Source organism: Equus quagga, chromosome 1 (genome assembly GCF_021613505.1).
Source record: "Equus quagga isolate Etosha38 chromosome 1, UCLA_HA_Equagga_1.0, whole genome shotgun sequence".
NCBI lineage: Eukaryota > Metazoa > Chordata > Mammalia > Perissodactyla > Equidae > Equus > Equus quagga.
The window spans coordinates 175,119,434-175,138,375 of record NC_060267.1 but is presented as its reverse complement, the minus strand read 5'-3'; the positions used below and the strand labels follow the sequence as shown (position 1 = coordinate 175,138,375).

General features: G+C 35.7%; 1 protein-coding gene across 1 annotated transcript in view; it reads left to right on the top strand.

Annotated features, from left to right (window-relative positions):
- XRN1 (5'-3' exoribonuclease 1) overlaps positions 1 to 18,942 on the top strand; it is a 113,494-nt gene that overhangs the window by 50,422 nt on the left and 44,130 nt on the right. The window contains 7 exon segments of the mRNA XM_046681041.1: positions 2,257 to 2,360; positions 4,733 to 4,864; positions 14,269 to 14,431; positions 15,401 to 15,514; positions 17,267 to 17,369; positions 17,561 to 17,611; positions 18,739 to 18,742. Coding sequence (XP_046536997.1) covers positions 2,257 to 2,360; positions 4,733 to 4,864; positions 14,269 to 14,431; positions 15,401 to 15,514; positions 17,267 to 17,369; positions 17,561 to 17,611; positions 18,739 to 18,742 — 671 coding nt within the window.

The window sequence follows — 18,942 nt, the reverse complement described above, 5'->3', positions numbered from 1 at the left end:
GGGGGCTTTCCCTTGGGCTCTGAGGGACCTCGGAGATCCATATTGTTCCCGCAGAGGGCCACCACTCCCTCCCTGCTTTCCTCCCAGAGGCTGCGTGCAGTCCCTGGGTTGCTGTCCTTCGGGGAGGCTGAGAAGCATTCTCTTACCCCTTTCTACTTCCTTGGGGGGTGAGGGGTACTCCAGCCCCTCCCCCTTCTGACATGTGGCTGTGTGGGTCTCTCAGATGTCTTTTGTGTTGTGTGGATATCCTCTTTTGGAATACAGTTGTCCTTTTTGTTATATCTTAGAGGGGAGAGTTTATGGTGAGACCTCACTCTGCCATGATGTTGACACCACTCCCCCTTTTAAAACTAGAATTTTTGCTTTAGATGTTATATCATACAGAATATTTTTACAGCACTTTTTAGTTTACAAAAGCTTTTGTGTATATTACAGTAGGCCCCCCTTATCTGCAGGGTAGATGTTCCAAGACACCCAGTGGATGCCTGAAACTGAGAATAGTAATGAACCCTATATATACTGTTTTTTCCTATACATATGTATTTCAGGTGTGACAGCAAAACTTCTATCACGAATTTCTTTTTCCTTCTTCGCAATTTCATGGATAGAAGATTCATTCTTACCATAAATCTTAGCAACCTCAGCATATGATTTTTTTCTTATTAAGTCAAGAACTCTCACCTTTTCACTTAAAGGAAGCACCTTACAGCTTCTCTGTAGCATATACAAATTACCAGCATCACTACTCTTGTGCTCTGTGGCCGTTATCAAGTAAAATAAGGGTTACTGGAACATACCGCGATAGATAACTGAGACAGCTACTAAGTGACTACCGGGTGCGTAGCGTGTATAGCATGGATACTCTGGACAAAGGGATGATTCACGTCTCAGATAGGAGGCAGCAGGATGGCATGAGATTTCATCAGGCTACTCAGAATGGCATGCAATTTAAAACTTAGGAATTTTTTATTCCTGCAATTTTCCATTTAATATTTTTGGATGGCAGTTGACCACATGTAACTGAAACCTTGGAACGTGAAACCATGGATAAGGGGAGACTACTGTATTTTATTTTATCCTCAAACATTTTGGTGTAGATTTCATTCCTTCTCATAAAAGAAAACGGACTCAGTGGGATTAAATGATTTGCCTAAGATTCTGTAGCTGAAAGAAGTATAACCGAAATTTGGACCCATGTCTCCTGACTTTGTCTAGTGTTCTTATTGCATTATACCAACCACAAACTGAAATGAAATCAGATTTCTTAGATTCTGTTTTATACTGACTGTTTGATATGAAACAATGAATAATAGCCCTCTCCAGACATTTCTGCCATTCTTTTCATTTTTCTCAGTTTCCATGAGAAAAATAAGCAACATCACCATGAGAATAACAGAATCGTAGAATTTTATGACTGGATAGAATTTTTAAAGTGACTAATCCAACTCATTAATTTTACAAATTAAAAAACTTAAATGGAGGTTGGAAAAGGGACATTTACTCAATTAGTCAGCAGCAGAACTAAGAACTTAGGATTCCTGCTGAACATTATTTCTACAAATGTTGGCTATTATGATGGACAATAATACATTTTAGGTCAGTGCTCTTCTGTTTGATTTTACTGAAACCTATTTTCTCACCAAGTAATTTCATTCAGGATTAAAATCAGTGGGCCACCCTTTACTAATAACCGTGAAATATTGAGAAAATGAGAAGGAGGCAAGCTTCCTAGTGTAATTTGCTGAAAAGTACTTTAACTTGGTCATAGTGCCTCTCTAATAAGAAGGAATTGGCAGAAGAGAAGGTAAATTTGACATAAACTTTCACAGATTCATGCTAAATTAAAAGGGGAAGAAAGACAAGTAGGAAAAATACCCCAAGAAAAATATTTTTAAAAGAAAAGGGAAAAAAATGAAAACTCTAAAAGAACAGAAATCCTGGAAAATATACTAGAAAGAGAAGGAGTAGTTAGCAATAAAGGTACAACTTAGAGAAGAGAAATTAAGAAAACTAACTGAATCAAGTGGGTGGAGCACTTCAGTTGGAGTAGAGTAGGGGCGGGCAGGTCCCCTAGGAAGTATTTGGCTTGAGTGAGCAAATGGTGTTTTACATGTTCTAATTGTTAAGGTGAGGTTTTGGTACATTTTTAAATACATAATTATAAACACAAACCAGTTTTTAATTATTTAATTCTGCCTCTGTAAAATTTTCTCTTGGACCTGAAACATGAATGAACTTCTCTGTTTTTACTTTAAGAGTATAGAAAATGTAGCTTCCTCAGTGCTTGGAAAGTCTGTCTTTGTTAACTGGCCTCATCTTGAAGAAGCTAGAGTTGTTGGTGTATCAGATGGAGACACTAAGTAAGTTAAATTTCATTCACAATTTTTTAAATTTATGTTTGCTTTGCTACTTGATGGTTTTTTATTTTAACTGATATGATTATTGTAATAATATTCATAATGAAAATCAAAGTCCTCTAATCACACCACTTGAAGTTCAACCACTGTTGACATTTACGTCCATCCCTTGAGATATTTTAGATACATATATAATTTTTTGCTTTACTGCCTTTTCATTTTAATAGCTTGAAAGTTGTACATCCTAATTCTTTTCTAGCAGTTATCGTTATATCACTTAGCAAATATATTTCTCTTTCTGACAAGAATGAATATCATATATATCCTTATCTTTACCATGTCCCTCCCAGGTTTCATTTAAATAGTATATTAATTTTTTAAAACGTATATCTTCTATTTTAAAAATAATTTCTTCACTTTTTATTCAAGTTCACAATCATTTTATCAATGATTATTTAGACAAGTTATTCTTTGTCATCTTTTATCTTTATTTCATGTAAAATTGGTCTGATTTCTTTTTTTTTTATGTGTCTGGAACTTTCTAAAGTAATTTTTTTCCAGAGAAAATGAGAAGATGTTATGTTTTCTGAGTTATTACATGTCCAAAAAATCTTTCTGTTTTCCTCATACAGAGGTTTAGAATTTTAGAGGCCTAATCCTTTTTCCTCAGATCTCTGTACAGATATCTCAGCTGTGCTCTGTCATGTAATTTTGTTGATGAGAAGTTAATACGAGTATGAATTTCTTTTCTTTGGAGGTATCTGCTTTTCTGTATGAAATCTTGAGAGTTCTTTTTTAGTCATCGGAATTCCGTTCCCCTGACTCTTTGATGCAGTCCAGTTTATCAGTTTTTCTTTTATGGATCATACTTTTGTTTAAAGAGCTCTTCACCTAGCCCTAGGTCCCAAAGATTTTCTCCTATATTTTCTTCAAAAAGTTTTATAGTTTTGGGACCGGCCCAGTGGCACAGCAGTTAAAGTGTACACGTTCCTCTTGGTGGCCCAGGGTTCGCTGTTTCAGATCCCAGGTGCGGACGTGGTACCACTTGGCAAGCCATACTGTGGCAGGCGTCCCACACAGAAAGTAGAGGAAGATGGGCACGGGTGTTAGCTCAGGGCCAGTCTTCCTCAGCAAAAAGAGGAGGATTGGCGGCAGATGTTAGCTCAGGGCTAATCTTCCTCACAAAAAAAAGTTTTATAGTTTTACCTCTTCCTTTTACATGATCCATTTCGAATTAATTTTTGTATAACCTAGGAGTTTTAGGTCAAGTTTCATACATTTGCCTATGAATATTCAGTTGCTCCAGCACCATTTGTTGAAAAGACTATCCTTCCTCCATGAGATTGTTTTTACAGCTTTGTCAAAAATCAGTTGGGCATATTTGTATAGGTCTACTTCTGGGTTCTCCATTCTGTTCCATTTATCTGTATGTTTATTTTTATGCCAATACCACACTACCCTGTTACTGTAGCTATACAGTAAGTCTTAACCTTATGTAGAGTGATTCCTTCCACCTTATTTTTATTTTTCAGAATTGTTGTAGCTATTTTTAGTCCTTTTCCTTTCCGTATAAATTTTAAAATAAATTGTTCTGTATCTAGAAAGATCTTGGACAGATTTTGATAGGAACTGTATTAAACCTATAGATTAATTTGAGATTTAACATCTTTACTGTATTGAGTCTTCTGATCCAAATAGATCTCCATTTATCTCCCCATTTATTTTAATCTTTTATTCTTTCAACAGTTTTGTTTTTTCAGCATACAGATCCAATACATGTATTTATACCATGGTATTTAATTGTTTTTAGAGCAACTTTAGATGGTATTATGTTTTAAATTTCTGTTTCCCCAACTAGAATATAGAAATACAATTGATTTCTCTATCTGTATTTTATATCCTAGGTCCTGGCTGAACTTACTTCCCTACTTTTTTTCTTGAAGAGTCCAGGCCAGTTTTATTGTAGAATTCTTGATTTACCTGGTTTTTACCTCTTAGTGTCATTTAAATTGGTCCTCCATCCCACATGCATATTCTGTAAGCTGGAAATTGGGTATAGTGTCTTGGTCAGAATCAAGTTAAACTATTTTAGCAAAAATACTTTATTGAATTTGAGAATATTTTTTAATTCTGTAAAAATTTATATTTTGTATTTACTATTTTAAAAGAGAAAGAATAGTAATTTGTTTTTAAATTTTGATTGAAATTTTTTTGCAAGTCCTTGTTCTGGAATTTATAGTACAGTTTTAAAAAAGGAGGCTTTTTTTTTTTTTTTTTTGCTATTATACCATGTAGAAAGCTTTTCACGTTGAAAATTCGATGTTAAACCGCAAATTTGGGGGTAATATAATTTTTACTTTATTTTCACTTTTAAGGTTTTACTTGGAAGAACCTCCAGGAACACAGAAGCTTTATTTGGGCAGAACTGCCCCGCCATCTAAAGTAGTCCATCTTGGAGACAAAGAACAATCTAACTGGACAAAAGAAGTACAAGGAATTTCAGAATTGTGAGTGTCCTAAAAAGCATTTAATATCATGGAACTAGAATGTGATCTGATGTACTTGTCCTCTAATTTATTTTCTGCTTAACAAGGTGATCACTCTGAATACTGACTACATCTTCATTTTATATTCTAAAGCAAGTAATAAGTTCTAGTTTAAAATAATATATGGTTAGCGGCGTCTATAGCCTTGCCCAGTTTGTCACTAAAATATTTCATGATATACTAAAAAAAAGAAAGAAAACACGTGATGACTTAATATCAGGAATCACAGTTAATAGGTTGCCTGAATTTGAGAGGTGTTTTTACCCCTATAAGGCCATTGAATCTCTTGGCCACATGTAAGTAATGAAAATAGGAAGGCTCTCCTTTGTTCCTTACCCTCTCCCCACTCCTCTACCCTTCCTATACCCAAGCTGCATGTGCCCCTGAATTCAGAAATGCAAGGTCCGTACCAATTAGATGCTAAGAAGCTCGCCCCGCTTAGAATGCTTGTTTTCATGGTCACCACAGTGCTTTCAGTCCCATGATCCGACCCTAACATACCTCTCTTTCTTCATCCAAACACTAGATTTCCCTAAACCAAAACAGAATAAAGAGACTGACAATGGCACATGAAATGGTGTTATAAATGTTTATCCATCAGCCCTCCTGTTTAAACTATTATAATAGTATCGATTGGTAAACTTTGGGGAATTCAAGGAGATGCCTCTTCTATAATTTTGGAGCTAATTCCAGGCCATAATATCCTTAGTCAAAGATAAGTAAACAGGGAAAATGTAAAAGACCATAAAAAAACACCCAGCATAAAAAAGGAAATAAACAGGGGCTGGCCCCATGGCCGAGTGGTTAAGTTCGCGCACTCCACTGCAGGCAGCCCAGTGTTTCGTTGGTTCGAATCCTGGGCGCAGACATGGCACTGCTCATCAAGCCACGCTGAGGCAGCGTCCCACATGCCACAACTAGAAGGACCCACAACGAAGAACATGTACTATGTACCGGGGGGCTTTGAGGAGAAAAAGGAAAAAAATAAAATCTTAAAAAAAAAAGGAAATAATCCTAGCTTTCGGGAGGTAGAGGTAGAGGTGGAACGCATTTTTGCTCCCGACAGTATATACGCCCGTCATGGCTCGCATCATTCTGAATTTTCTTTTATAGCACATAAATAAAATCGTCATCATAAATTTGTGTGATTACTTTAATGACCTTTTCCCTAGATAGCGTGCTCCATAATGGTAGGGAACACATCTGTTTTTGTCACCATTCTGTTCTCATTCCTTGGCTTGTGTCTGGGCGTTCAGTAAATATTTGTTTGTTTGAATGAATGGAGATTGTTTTAGTGAAGACTGTTTTGGTTGAAAAAAACTTGTTCAAAATACTACAAGAGTTTAGTCATTTGTTCATATATTCAACAATTATTGATACCTGCTACGTACAGTAGTTGGCACTGTAGATACCATAGTGAATAAAAACACACAGTCCCAACACTCATGAAACTTATGGCTGTTAGATGGGAGATAGACGTTAATGTCTTGTGTGAGTTTTTGAACAAACTGCAAATATGATAATTGTTCTAAAGGCATAGTGCTCTGAGACCATATAATAGAGAGGTTTGACTTATCTAGGGAGGAATTTGCCTTAGTCACAGAAAACTTTCCTAAGCAAATGTTGATAAACGGGTATCAATATGGAGTAGGGGTTAGGCAAAGAGTGAAAAGAAAGCATGTTTCAGGATGAGAGAATAGTTACATGCAGTCCCTGTGGCTGGAGGAAAAGCAGCATGTGTATGCTAATGATAATGGCCAAGGCATCTGGAATGTTGGAAACAAGAAGGAACCCTTTTGAGGAAGATGAGGCCACAAAGGCAAAGGAAGGAGGTAACTTGAGAGATAGGAGAACAGCTAGGAGAGTGTTACAGCATGTAAATCAAAGAAAAAGAGTGTTTCAAGAATAAAAGAATAAGTCACATCAAATGTTGTGAAGAGGTTAAGCAAGAGCTACTTTGATTGAGCAATGGGCCTGAAAGCCAGACTAGTGTGCTTGGAGGAGTGATTGAGAGTAACAGAAGTGGAGACAGTAGGAATTGACAACTTCAAAAAGTTTAGCTGTGAAGACCAAAAGCTCTTGCCTCCTTTTCCCACCTTTTCTTTCCCATCTGGATGGGCTTGATCTTCTCTAGTGGCAGCAAAGAGCAGAGAGAATAATCAAGGCAACAGACTGCTGGACTTGGTAACAGTGTATATTGGTTCACACAAGAGAATGATTTCTAGTGCCTGCCAGTTCTGGATCTCTTGTTTAAAACCTTGTCAGTCAAGTAGGGTAGACAAGGCTGTGTGGATTCATGAGCACTTAGGTTTATTTATTCTGGTCACCATTCTCTTAGACTGATTTTCTTTACCACCATATTCCTCCCTCAAAGCTTACATTTTGCTCCCTCCTCCCACACCTCCCAAGCTCTTCCATAAGGTGTCTTCCAAGGCAAAATTCACAAGACCACTGTTGCCCTGCCCCTAAGGGTTTACTTATTTGTAATTTTGCACACTGTGTCAGTAGCATGAGGTAAGGCTCCTATGGCTCTAACAAGTAGGAGAAATGTTTATGCAGACACTTCTTAGCTCTAACACTTCTACAGCAAGAATGTAGAACCTGTTAGAAGGATCCCATGGCTCTAATGAGTAAGAGTAATGCTTGTGCAGACCATTTTTAGCTCTAAGACTTCTATAGCAAGAATGTACATAAAACCTGTTACTTATCTCAATTATATCTCCATGTATCTTACTAACCAAGGCATGTTCTCCTATATTCAGTATATCATTTTTCCATGTACATAACACATGAAATATTCCCATGAGTATCAAATTATTTGATTTTATTTTTAGAAACCCTCCAACTAAGCACATATGATATATCTGATCAATTTCTGTATCCCTGTGGAACAGATTTCCTTTCTGATGAAAATGACCATTAAGAGAGAGCTGAAGAAGGATATAGAATTGAGTGGAGTTGGTTTTTGATTTATTCAGAGAGATTGATCATGTGCAGAAACAAATGAGAAGAGAAATGCAATATTTAAGAGAGAGAAACAATACATTTGAAGATGGAATGAGATGGATTCTCAAGGGGATGAAGGATAGCTCCTGTATTTTAACAGGATGGGATACAACTGTAGGTTGGTTTGTGCGTTTGGCATGGGGGAAGATGAGGAGCTCTCATCTGATGGCTTCTGTTTTCTTTGTAAAGTAGATATTGAGTTTAGCTATTGAGGATGGTGAGAGGGAAAGGGAGATTTGTCTTAAGTTTGAGTAGAGTGGAGGAAGTTTAAAAATAGTCCTTGGGGAAAATGGAAGATTATCAATTGATCAGAAAAACATGGTAGAATTATAGGCAGTATTAAGGGCCCTTTTTGAAGTTGAAGGTCATGAATTTATGATGTACCAGTCTGCTCTGTCTTTTGATAGTAGAGCTCACCTGATCGGTCACTGATCATATAGCTGATCGGGCCTATAAAAAGCAGATAGATAGATTTAACAAGCACTGGATTTTGCCAGATGGGTACAATGAAAAGACAAAGAAGCAAGGAAGTTTAGAATTCTGGCAGGAATGTTACTGAAATGATGGACAAAGGAATCTAAGTGGGATAGAAAGAGAAGTGAAGAAAGTAGAGGGTTAATAGTTTGAGAGAAAATAGAAGGGTCAGTGGTCTAGAGATCTCAAATTAAATTGAATAAGGGTCATAGATGAAGGGATTGAACCGACAAGTTGGATGAAGGAGTTTTTAGACAATAAGATGTTTGAATTAGTGATTTTGGAAGTGAAACCATTATGGGTGACATGAAGACCCAAGGCATGGCTGTGGGAATAGAGCTGAAATGGAATAGAAGAAAAGGTTATTGGAGATAAGGAAGTGTGTAGTCTTGGTAGATGGTATATGTAAAGATTGAAGTCATTCTAGATGATAGTAGACATAAAGGTAGAATGGGAAAGAGTAGGGGAGTTTACTGTTAGGGATTTGGATGCCACAGTGTGTTGTAAGGATAACACTGGCATACTCTTCAGGGCGCCACTACTGCCCTGAAGAACGCAATATGAAAACAAACAGCTACCACTTGAGAGGGCTACACAGGGAAGTGGTGGTATTTTCAGTTTAAGGAGGTGGATACTGAGGATATAATAGAGTGAAAAGGTTTAGGAATTGAAGAATAAGAGAAGATTGGAAGAAGAGAGCAAGGCAATACTTTATGGCACATTATGGAGAAGATATTGCACTTAGAGGATGATTTGGAGGAGAACTCCAAAACCCTGTACCTCAAACAAGCAAGAATGAATCAACATTAAAAATGTGGTTATTAAAGGATTGGTGATAAACACTGAAACCATTAAAATATAGGATTAATTTTCAAGTACTAACTCTCATTTTACATAAGAGAAAGTTAAAAGACAGTTTTGTTTCTCATTTAGAAAATCAGAGAATATGAAGGTTTTTTTTTTTTTTAAGATTTTATTTTTTTCCTTTTTCTCCCCAAAGCCCCCCGGTACATAGTTGTTTATTCTTCATTGTGGGTCCTTCTAGTTGTGGCATGTGGGATGCTGCCTCAGCATGGTTTGATGAACAGTGCCATGTCTGCGCCCAGGATTCGAACCAACGAAACACTGGGCCGCCTGCCGCGGAGCACGCAAACTTAACCACTCGGCCACGGGGCCAGCCCTATTTTTTTAAATTTAATTCAAAAGTAACTATTATTCAAAATTGTAAAGCAAGATTTCTAACTTGCAAATGACTGGCAAGAAAAATCAAATGAAAGACAGAAGCTAGAAAATAGAAAAGCAAAATAAAAGGTTGGCCCAGGGGCATAGTGGTTAAGTTTGCATGCTCCACTTTGGTCACCTGGGGTTCGTGAGTTCAGATCCCGGGCACAGACCTACACACAGCTCATCAAGCCATGCTGTGGTGGCATCTCACATACAAAATAGAGGAAGATTGGCACAGATGGTAACTCAGTGACAATCTTCCTCAAGCAAAAAGAGAAATATTGGCAGCAGATGTTAGCTCAGAGCCAATCTTCCTCACAAAAAAAAAAGAAGAAAGAAATAAAAGAAAAAGAAAAATAGTTTAGGAAGCCTAAAAAGAGAATTAAAATAAGATGATAGAAACATGACTAAACTAAGAATTGTGGCATTAAATCTAAGTGGCTATAACTTTGTGATTAAAATACAGAAGCACAGATTATATCGCCAATGTCATCATCCAACTGTAGACAACTACAAGAAGTACACCTAAAACCAAAGTTAGTGGGGTCTAAAGTACAGTTAGACCTCACCATCCACAGTTTTCAGAAAGTCCAGTTTGTTTGTTTTTAGTGAGAAAGGTCCACTCTGAGCTAACATCCGTTGCCAATTTTACTCTTTTTTGCTTGAAGAAGATTAGCCCTGAGCTAACGTCTGTGCCAGTCTTCTTCTATTTTGTATGTGAGATGCCTCCACAGCGTGGCTGATGAGTGGAGTAGGTCTGCACCCAGGATCCCAACCCACAAAGCCAGACTGCCAAAGTGGAGCATGCAGAACTTTAACCACTTGGCCACAGGGACAGCCCCCAGAAAGTCCAATTCTATATTATATTCCAACCAGTTCAAAAGACATGTTTGGTTCTGTTCTGTCTCTTTAAAGAACACTTTATCTTCACAACAGCATGGATGGACCTCGAGAGTATTATGTTAAGTGAAATAAGCCAGATAGAGAAAGACAATCTCTATATGACTCCACTCATATGTGGAAGTTAAACATGTAGACAAAGAGTACGGATTAGTGGCTACTAGGGGAAACGGGGGGTGAGGGGTGGGCACAAAGGGTGAAGTGGTGCACCTATAACATGACTGACAAACAATAATGTACAACTGAAATGTCACAAGGTTGTAAACTATCATAATGTCAATAAAAATTTTTTAAAAAAAGAACACTTTATCAAATATACTTGGGAAATGTAGATAGAAACAAAGTGGAGACTGCAGTGTTAAAAATCAGATAAAATTGAATTGATGGCCAAAAGAGTAAACAGGAAAAAAGATAACTATTTGTGAAAACTTTACTTCACGGTGTAGATAGAACAAGCATAAAAATTTATGCCCTGAAAACAAGTTGACGTATACCTCTATTTGGTGGATTCTGAAATGCGCTTATCATCTCTGAACTTAAAATATGTTTTACAAATGTCATAGTTAATTGGTGGACTCTTTTTCTTGCTCAGTGGTATATAAAATAATGATATTATCTTACAATCATTGGTGTCTTCCAAAGTTCGGGAAAACCTGAAACAAATTACAGAACACCATAATTTTGGGAGACTGACCTTTTTGTCCCTGGCAGATCTAGTAATCAAAAAACACGCATATTTAGAAATCTAAGCAATATAATCAATTGATTTAATAGTTATAGATTAGATTCTGCCCCCCACATAGAAAATAAACCCTTTCATGTAGGCTACTCAGAAAATGCAAGAAATTTTAAAACTACAGAAAGAATACAGACTATAATACTGACCCCAAAGCAATGAGAGGATAAAGTAAAAGCAAAAATAAATAAAATCTCCTTACCACTTGAAATTTTAAAGTCCTAAATAACTATTTTGGGAGATTTTTTTAGTATAAAATTTTTATTGAAGTATACATAAGGAGAAAAAATGTGTACAAATCATAAGTATATTTATGACTTGATAAATATTCACATGCATAACCAGAATACAGGTCAAAAGATAGAACCAACAGAAATATTGCTGGAACCCCACAAAGCCCTTTATGCCCCCTTCCAGCCATTACCATCTACTTCTCCTCTCCCCCAAGGGTCATTATTTTGATTTATAACCCTACAGACTAGTTTTTGCTGCTTTTGAACTTTATATGAGTTGATTCAGACAGAACGTATTCTTTTTGAACCTGGCTTCTTTTGCTCAGTACTGATTCAATATTCATTTATATTGTTACATATAGTTCATTCATTTTCGCTAATGATAGTATTACATTGTATGAATACACAATTTATTTATCCGTTCTATTGTGGATGGACGTTTGAGTTATTTCTCATTTGGGGCTTTTGTGAATGCATATGTATACATTTCTGTTATGTAAATATCTAAGAATGGGATTACTGCTGCATAGAATATGCTTAAAACTCAGCTTTAGTAGATGCTACCAAAAAGATTTGCAAAGTGATTGTATCAATTTATATTCTACCAGCAGTTTATAAGAATTTCTGTTTATCTCTACCTTCATCAATATTTATTACTGTCATCTCTTCCATTTTAGCCATTCTAATATAGTGGTATTTCATTTTGGTTTAATTTGCATTTTCCTGATGATTAATAAAGTCATCCCTTCATGTTTCTTGGCCATTTGAATATGCTTTTTTGTAAAATACTTGTTCAAAGTTTTGCCCTTTTTTTTGACTGAGTTGATTACCTTTTTCTTAGTGATTTGTAATTTTTCTTATTGATTTGTCATGTCATTCTCAATTTCAGGGAAAAGCCTTAAATGATTCACCATTAAATATTATGATTGTGGTAGAGTTCTTTTTATCAATATTCTTTATCAGATTAAGGAAATTTCTTTCTATTCCTAGTTGGCTAAGAATTTTTACATTAAGCATTAATCGATGCTGATTTTATCAGATTTTTTTATGCATCTGTCAAAATGTTCATATGATTTTGCTTCTTTTTTTCAGTTAATCTGGTGAAGATTGATTGAATTTCAAATATTAATCTACTCTGAATTCCTGGAGTAAATCCTATTTGGCTATGATTATCCTATTGGCTATGTATTATCCTTTTTATGTATAACTGGATTCGATTTGTTAAATTTTGTTTAGGATTTTTGCATTTCCTTTCATGAGAGAGATTGGCCCATAATTTCCCTTTCTAGTGATGTCCTTGTCAGGTATTGATATTAAGATTACTGGCTAAATAACTTTTGAGTGAAAGTAGTAAAAAAAATCCCATTGAAGTTATAGAAAATGGTACCAGAATTCTACTTTCAAAAATTTATTGGAAAACGTCTGTTTCTGGCTAAAATGACATGGCTTATTTAGACCAACTCTACCAACAAGAACGACACCATTAAAGTATAAGCTGCTTTGAAAAATATATATATATAATATATAATATCTTTATAGACACATACACAAAAATTAAAATTATGATTTTATAATGAGCTTAGTAGATGGTGTGAATAGTAATATGGACATACTGAAAATTCAATCAGTGAGCTAAATGATCAAGCTGAGGGATTCCTTCAGCGCATAGTACAAAAGCAAAATGAGATGAAAAGATTATGGTCAGAATTTCTATGATCTATCTGATAGGAGTTCTAGAAAGAAAAAATGAAAAAGAGATAAGAAAATATGAAGGATGATTGTATCTTTAGATCAGAGGTCAGCAAACTTTATCTGTAAAGGTGACAAAGTAAATATTTTAGGCTTTGTAGACTTTACAGTGTTTGTCATAATTACTCAACTCTACTGTTGTAGCATGAAAGCGGCCACAGACAGTAAATAAATGAATGGCTGTGTTCCAATAAAATTTTATTTACAAGAACAGGAGGTAGTCAGGATTTGGCCCACAGCTGTAGTTTGCCCATCCCTACTTTAGATTGAAAAGGCCCACTGAGTGCCTCTGTTAACTGTTATCTGTTTCTGTGGATTTACCTATTCCAGATGTTTTATATAAATGGGATCTTATAATAAGTGACCTTTTGTGTCTTGGTTCTTTCATTTAACATTCTTTTGAAGTCCATACACATTGTAGCATGTATCAATACTTGTTCTTTTTATGGTAGAATATTCCATTGTATGGATATACCACCTTTTGTTTATCCATTTATCTGTTGGTGGACATATGTGTTGTTTCCACCTTTCTGCTATTGTGAGTAATGCTGCTATGAGCATTCATCTATAAATATTTGTTTGAGTGCCTGTTTCCAGTTCTTTTGGTTATATACCTAGAAGTGAAATTGCTGGGCTATATGGTAATTCTGTGTTTAACTTTTTAAGGAAATCCCAAACTGTTTTCCACAGTGGGTGTGCCATTTTATATTCCCACCAGCCATATACAAGAGTTTCAGTTTTTCTACATCCTTTCCAACACTTGTTTTTACTTTTTTTGTTATAGCCATTCTAGTGGGTATGAGACACAGGAGTTTCTCATAGCTCTATGAGTTCTCATCTGATCTGACAGACATTGGGGGAGATATCCACAGAGTGAAACAACTAATGCAGAAAGTCTTAAGTTTTGTACTGAGAACTGCTAGCATATTTATTTAAAGTTTATTTAAGCATTTGATTATGAGTTGGTAGTTTGGGTGATGATGATTATCCTGTAATATATACGCTCATACATATCTATATTTCTTTTTTATTCTTTCTTTTAGCTATCTGAGAAGAAAAGGAATAATAATAAATGAAACATCTGCAGTTGTGTATGCTCAGTTACTTACCGGTCGTAAATATCAAATAAATCAAAATGGTGAAGTTCGTCTAGAGAAACAGTGGTCAAAACAAGTTCTTCCTTTTGTTTATCAAACTATTGTCAAGGTAAGTCTCAGGTCTCAATTCTATCTTAATGTATGCTTTTGCACACTGTATAAGGAAAAGACTATATTAATATTTATCTATAGACAGTAAACTAATTCAGCAATGTATAATGGAGATTATTGTTTAATATAATTTGCAAAATAATGTAGTCTTTAAAAAGATTGTTACATGCTCCAACACTCACTCTGGGTATGGTTAGGAAACTTGTCTCTTTTTTTAACTTTATCTCTAAAAGAAAAATCCTAGCATTAACTTACACCCTGGCAATTTTGGATTTTTATTCTCCAAAAAATGTTTGCTTTAAATAAATTAGTAAATACAAAAGATATTTGCTTTTATTCTATTATTCTTAGATATGGTAAGGGAACAAAAATTTTTTAAAGCATGCAGTGATCCTGTAATTTGGGGAAAACAGTATAGTATAGTAATTAAGAGCACAGACTGCCTGAGTTGATTTCTTAGCTGTTTGACTTTGGGCAAGATTCACCCCCTTTCTGTGCCTTAGTTTCCTCATCTGTAAAGTGGGGCTAATAATTATCTCTGCCAGAGGGTTGTCTTCAGGGTTAAATGAACTAATAAATGTGTGAAGTGCAGTCACACACTGCATAATGACAGACCACATATACAACAGTGGTCCTCTAAGATTAGTACCATATAGCCTAGGTATGTAGTAGGCTATGCCATCTAGATTTGCGTAAGTGCACTCTGTGCTGTTCGCACAACAACAAGATCACCTAACAACACATTTCTCAGAACGTATCCCCAGTATTAAATGACCCATGACTGTTCCTAGAAGAGTGTCATATGCACAGTCAATAAATTTAGCTACTAGTATTGTTAGGTAGAAAAATCTTTGCATTTGACATTTGCAGACAGCATAGTTATATTCCCATAAGAAAAAAAAACTTGATATGCAGTCTATAGAAATTTTGACTGTGATGATTTACTTTTATATTTTATTCTACATAGGACATCCGAGCTTTTGACTCCCGTTTCTCCAATATCAGAACATTGGATGACTTATTTCCTCCTAGAAGTATGGTCTTTATGCTGGGAACCCCCTATTATGGCTGCACTGGAGAAGTTAGTTCCTGTTACTGTTATTAAATTTCTTTCTGGTTTCAAGTTGATACAATTATTTAACTTCTCTTCACTTAGGTGTAAAATAAAATGTAATACTGAAGGGGGAAAATAAAGAATTCATTCATCTAACTTATGAACAGTATTTGGCTATATATCTTTAGTCTTGCGCAGTTGGGGTCAGGAAGTGGGGGAAATTAGAATTCAAGTCCTGATCTCTTTTTTAGTAACTTTGTTTATTGTGGTGGTATGGATGAAGCAGTTCTGAATTTATTTTAGATGTATTATAGTGTTGATGAATTTGTAAATGTATTGATGTTTTGGAGAACTCCACTTCTCACATGGAGATAGGTACTTGCAAATATGGAATGGGAGAATGTAAGAAAGAACCTGTGAGGATAGATTAGAATGGGAGGTATTCATGTGAACTCATGATTTCTAAAATACATGTATATGTATGTATATAGACGTGTATATGTGTACATATTTATATTTGTGTACACATGAATGCATATATGCCTATACGTACATGTGTTTTCTACCTCTATTTGCTCAAACGGAGAAGAAGCAAAGACACCCTGATAGCAGTGAACACATATAATGCCCAGGTCTTGACCTCTGATTTCATACCTCACTGAAAGGAACAGGGCTTCTCAGAGAAATGGCTGATTACAGGGCTGGAGCAGGGTAGGTACAAGATGAGCCTGGAACCTCTTATTATGCCAGAAAGCAGAGAAGTGCTCAAAAGAATGATGGGAACATATTACATAAACACACGAACCAGGTTGAATCTGGGACAGTTTGAGTACCAAAATACAGTAATGAATTATAAACTATTAGAGGGAAAATAGGAATTCATGATCCCACAGTGATAATATATAAATAAATAAATAGGAAGGGGTGGGCTCTTGCTTATAGTATCATGTAAGCGTAAATATGGAGAAAGTGCTGGAGTTGGAAAATGATCATTTTGCAACCATTATGATAAAGATTGAATCAAGCAAGAATCATCATTGGAAGATAAATCTAGGGAGAATTTTTGTTCAGGAGAAGGATATTTTCATGGTCTTAGAAAGTGTCTCCTCACAGACTGTTTGTTAGTGACAAGCAGAACAAAAACGCAGTGTCTGATCCTAGTCTGGATCCTGTAGTGAGCGAGAAGAGTTTTCCCTAAAGGACATTTTTAGGTCAACTGACAAAATTGGAATATGGACAGTAGATTACATAAAAGTATCAATTTAAATTTATGTACCTAATAACTGTACTGTGGTTATACAATCAAATGCCCTTCTTCTTAGGAAATATATACTGAAATATTTAGGGGTAAGAGATGTGATATCTGTAATATACCCTTAAAAAGTTCAGAAAAATAATTACTTGTATGTAAATACACACACACAGAGCACAAATGTTAAAGCAAACGGAGTAAAATGTTAACCATAGGGTGAATCTGAGTAAATGTTTTTCAAGTGTTCTTTGACTTTTTATTTTTGCCACTTTTTGGTAGTTTGAAATTATTTGCAAATAAAACTTTTTTTTTTAAAGACTGGTAATAGCTATTAAAGCAAGGATACAGTGACTCAAATTTGTAGCATAATCATATCCATTTACAAATTCCAAGAGAATTTCCACTATCCAACTTTATTGTCTTACTGTATTTCAGAAATAATAAACACTGTTCAAAGAAGTAGAAAAATAAGTAAATAAAATGTAGTGAAAGAGACTAAAACATACTGTGATTTTTTTCCCCCCAAGGTTCAGGAGTCAGGGGATGTGATTACAGAAGGTAGGATTCGTGTGGTTTTCAGTATTCCATGTGAACCCAATCTTGATGCTCTAATACAGAACCAGCATGTGAGTACTGTGGTTCGTATTGTTTGATTTAGAACTGGTGAACTTTAAAAATGTTAGAAGGATATTTTTGCCACCTCCTTTGAATTTATTGCAAATATTTTACTTAATACTGACTAAACTTTCAAAGTTGCATCTAGTATTATTTAAAAATAAGTATGGAATCCGTGCTCAAAACTTCATGCAGATCTTTGGGAGAAAAATCACTGAAATACCATTACTAATCTATAGTGGGTATTATGGGTTATTGTGTTCAAGCTTATAAGCAGCACATTGATTAGCATACCCTCTAGGAATAGCCTTAGGTTTTTTAAACCTTTCGTAATTCATCAAAGCCTGCATTTTTAGTTACAAGGGATATATGGCCTTCCTTCAAAGGTTATATGTCTCTACTCAGCCAAAGATGAAGAGTCCCTACAGAAAATTGGGAAATTGCATTTAACTTCACAGCATCCTTTTTCAGGACCTTTTTCTCCAAAGATGTTCACTGGCCTCCTTTTATTTTTCCCTGTTAAAATGGGTGGAAGATCCTGATGTCTGTCATTTGTTCTTACTGATTGTTTGGATAATTAATTTGACTGAAATTAATTCGCAATCAGCCAGCTATTGCTACTTACACTTTTATTTTCTCTAATGGTAAAATCTAAAGATTTATATCTTGTGAAATGAATTTAAGGCATTAGGTATTAGCATACCCATGAGGAAACTTTATGGGAGGCAGAGATGTCCCTAAAACTTGCCATCAGTTCTCTTTTGGAGAAAGAATTCAGAAAGCATAGTCAGGAAACCGAGAGAGTGGTCCATTAGATAACAAAGCTAGCGCTCTGTTCTGGGAGACAATGGAGATAGAAGAACTTGGGTTCCTTCATCCCTCCCTTTTTCTAGATCTGAGGGAGCCTTTTCCCTTCCTAGTGCACAGTGTTGCTCTGCATGCCTTCTCCAGTGTACTTTCTTTCTCTTTACATACCTTCTGTAACTTTTACTCAAGCTTTCTTCATTCTTTACCCCAATGTTCTCAGCTTTTTATTTTACATTTCTAGGATATTTGTGATGATTTTGTTTGTTGTTTTTTTTTTTTTTAAAGATTGGCACCTGAGCTAACAAATGTTGCCAATCTTCTTTTTTTTCCTCCTGCTTTTCTCCCCAGATCCCCCCAGTATATAGTTGTATGTTGTTTAGTTGTGGGTCCTTCTGATTGTGGCATGTGGGCTGCCACCTCAGCTTGGTCTGATGAGCAGTACCATGTCTGAACCCAGGATCCGAACCAGCGAAACCCTGGGCCCCGACGTGGAGCACAGGAGCTTAACCACTTGGCCACGGGGCCAGCCCCTGATTAATTTTTAATTATACCATGACATAGTATTTCTCAAAAGGAGTACTGTTGGTTTTTGGGACAGGACAATTATGTGTTAAATAGGACTGTCTTGTATATGACAGGACAGTTGACATCCTTGGCTCCTGGACACTAAATGCTAGTAGCCGGTGCCAGTTATTGTAACTGAATGTGCCCAACACATTTTTCCAAATACTTATTAGAAAAGTGGTACTACCTGTGGTAGAGAACTGTTACCTTAATTCTT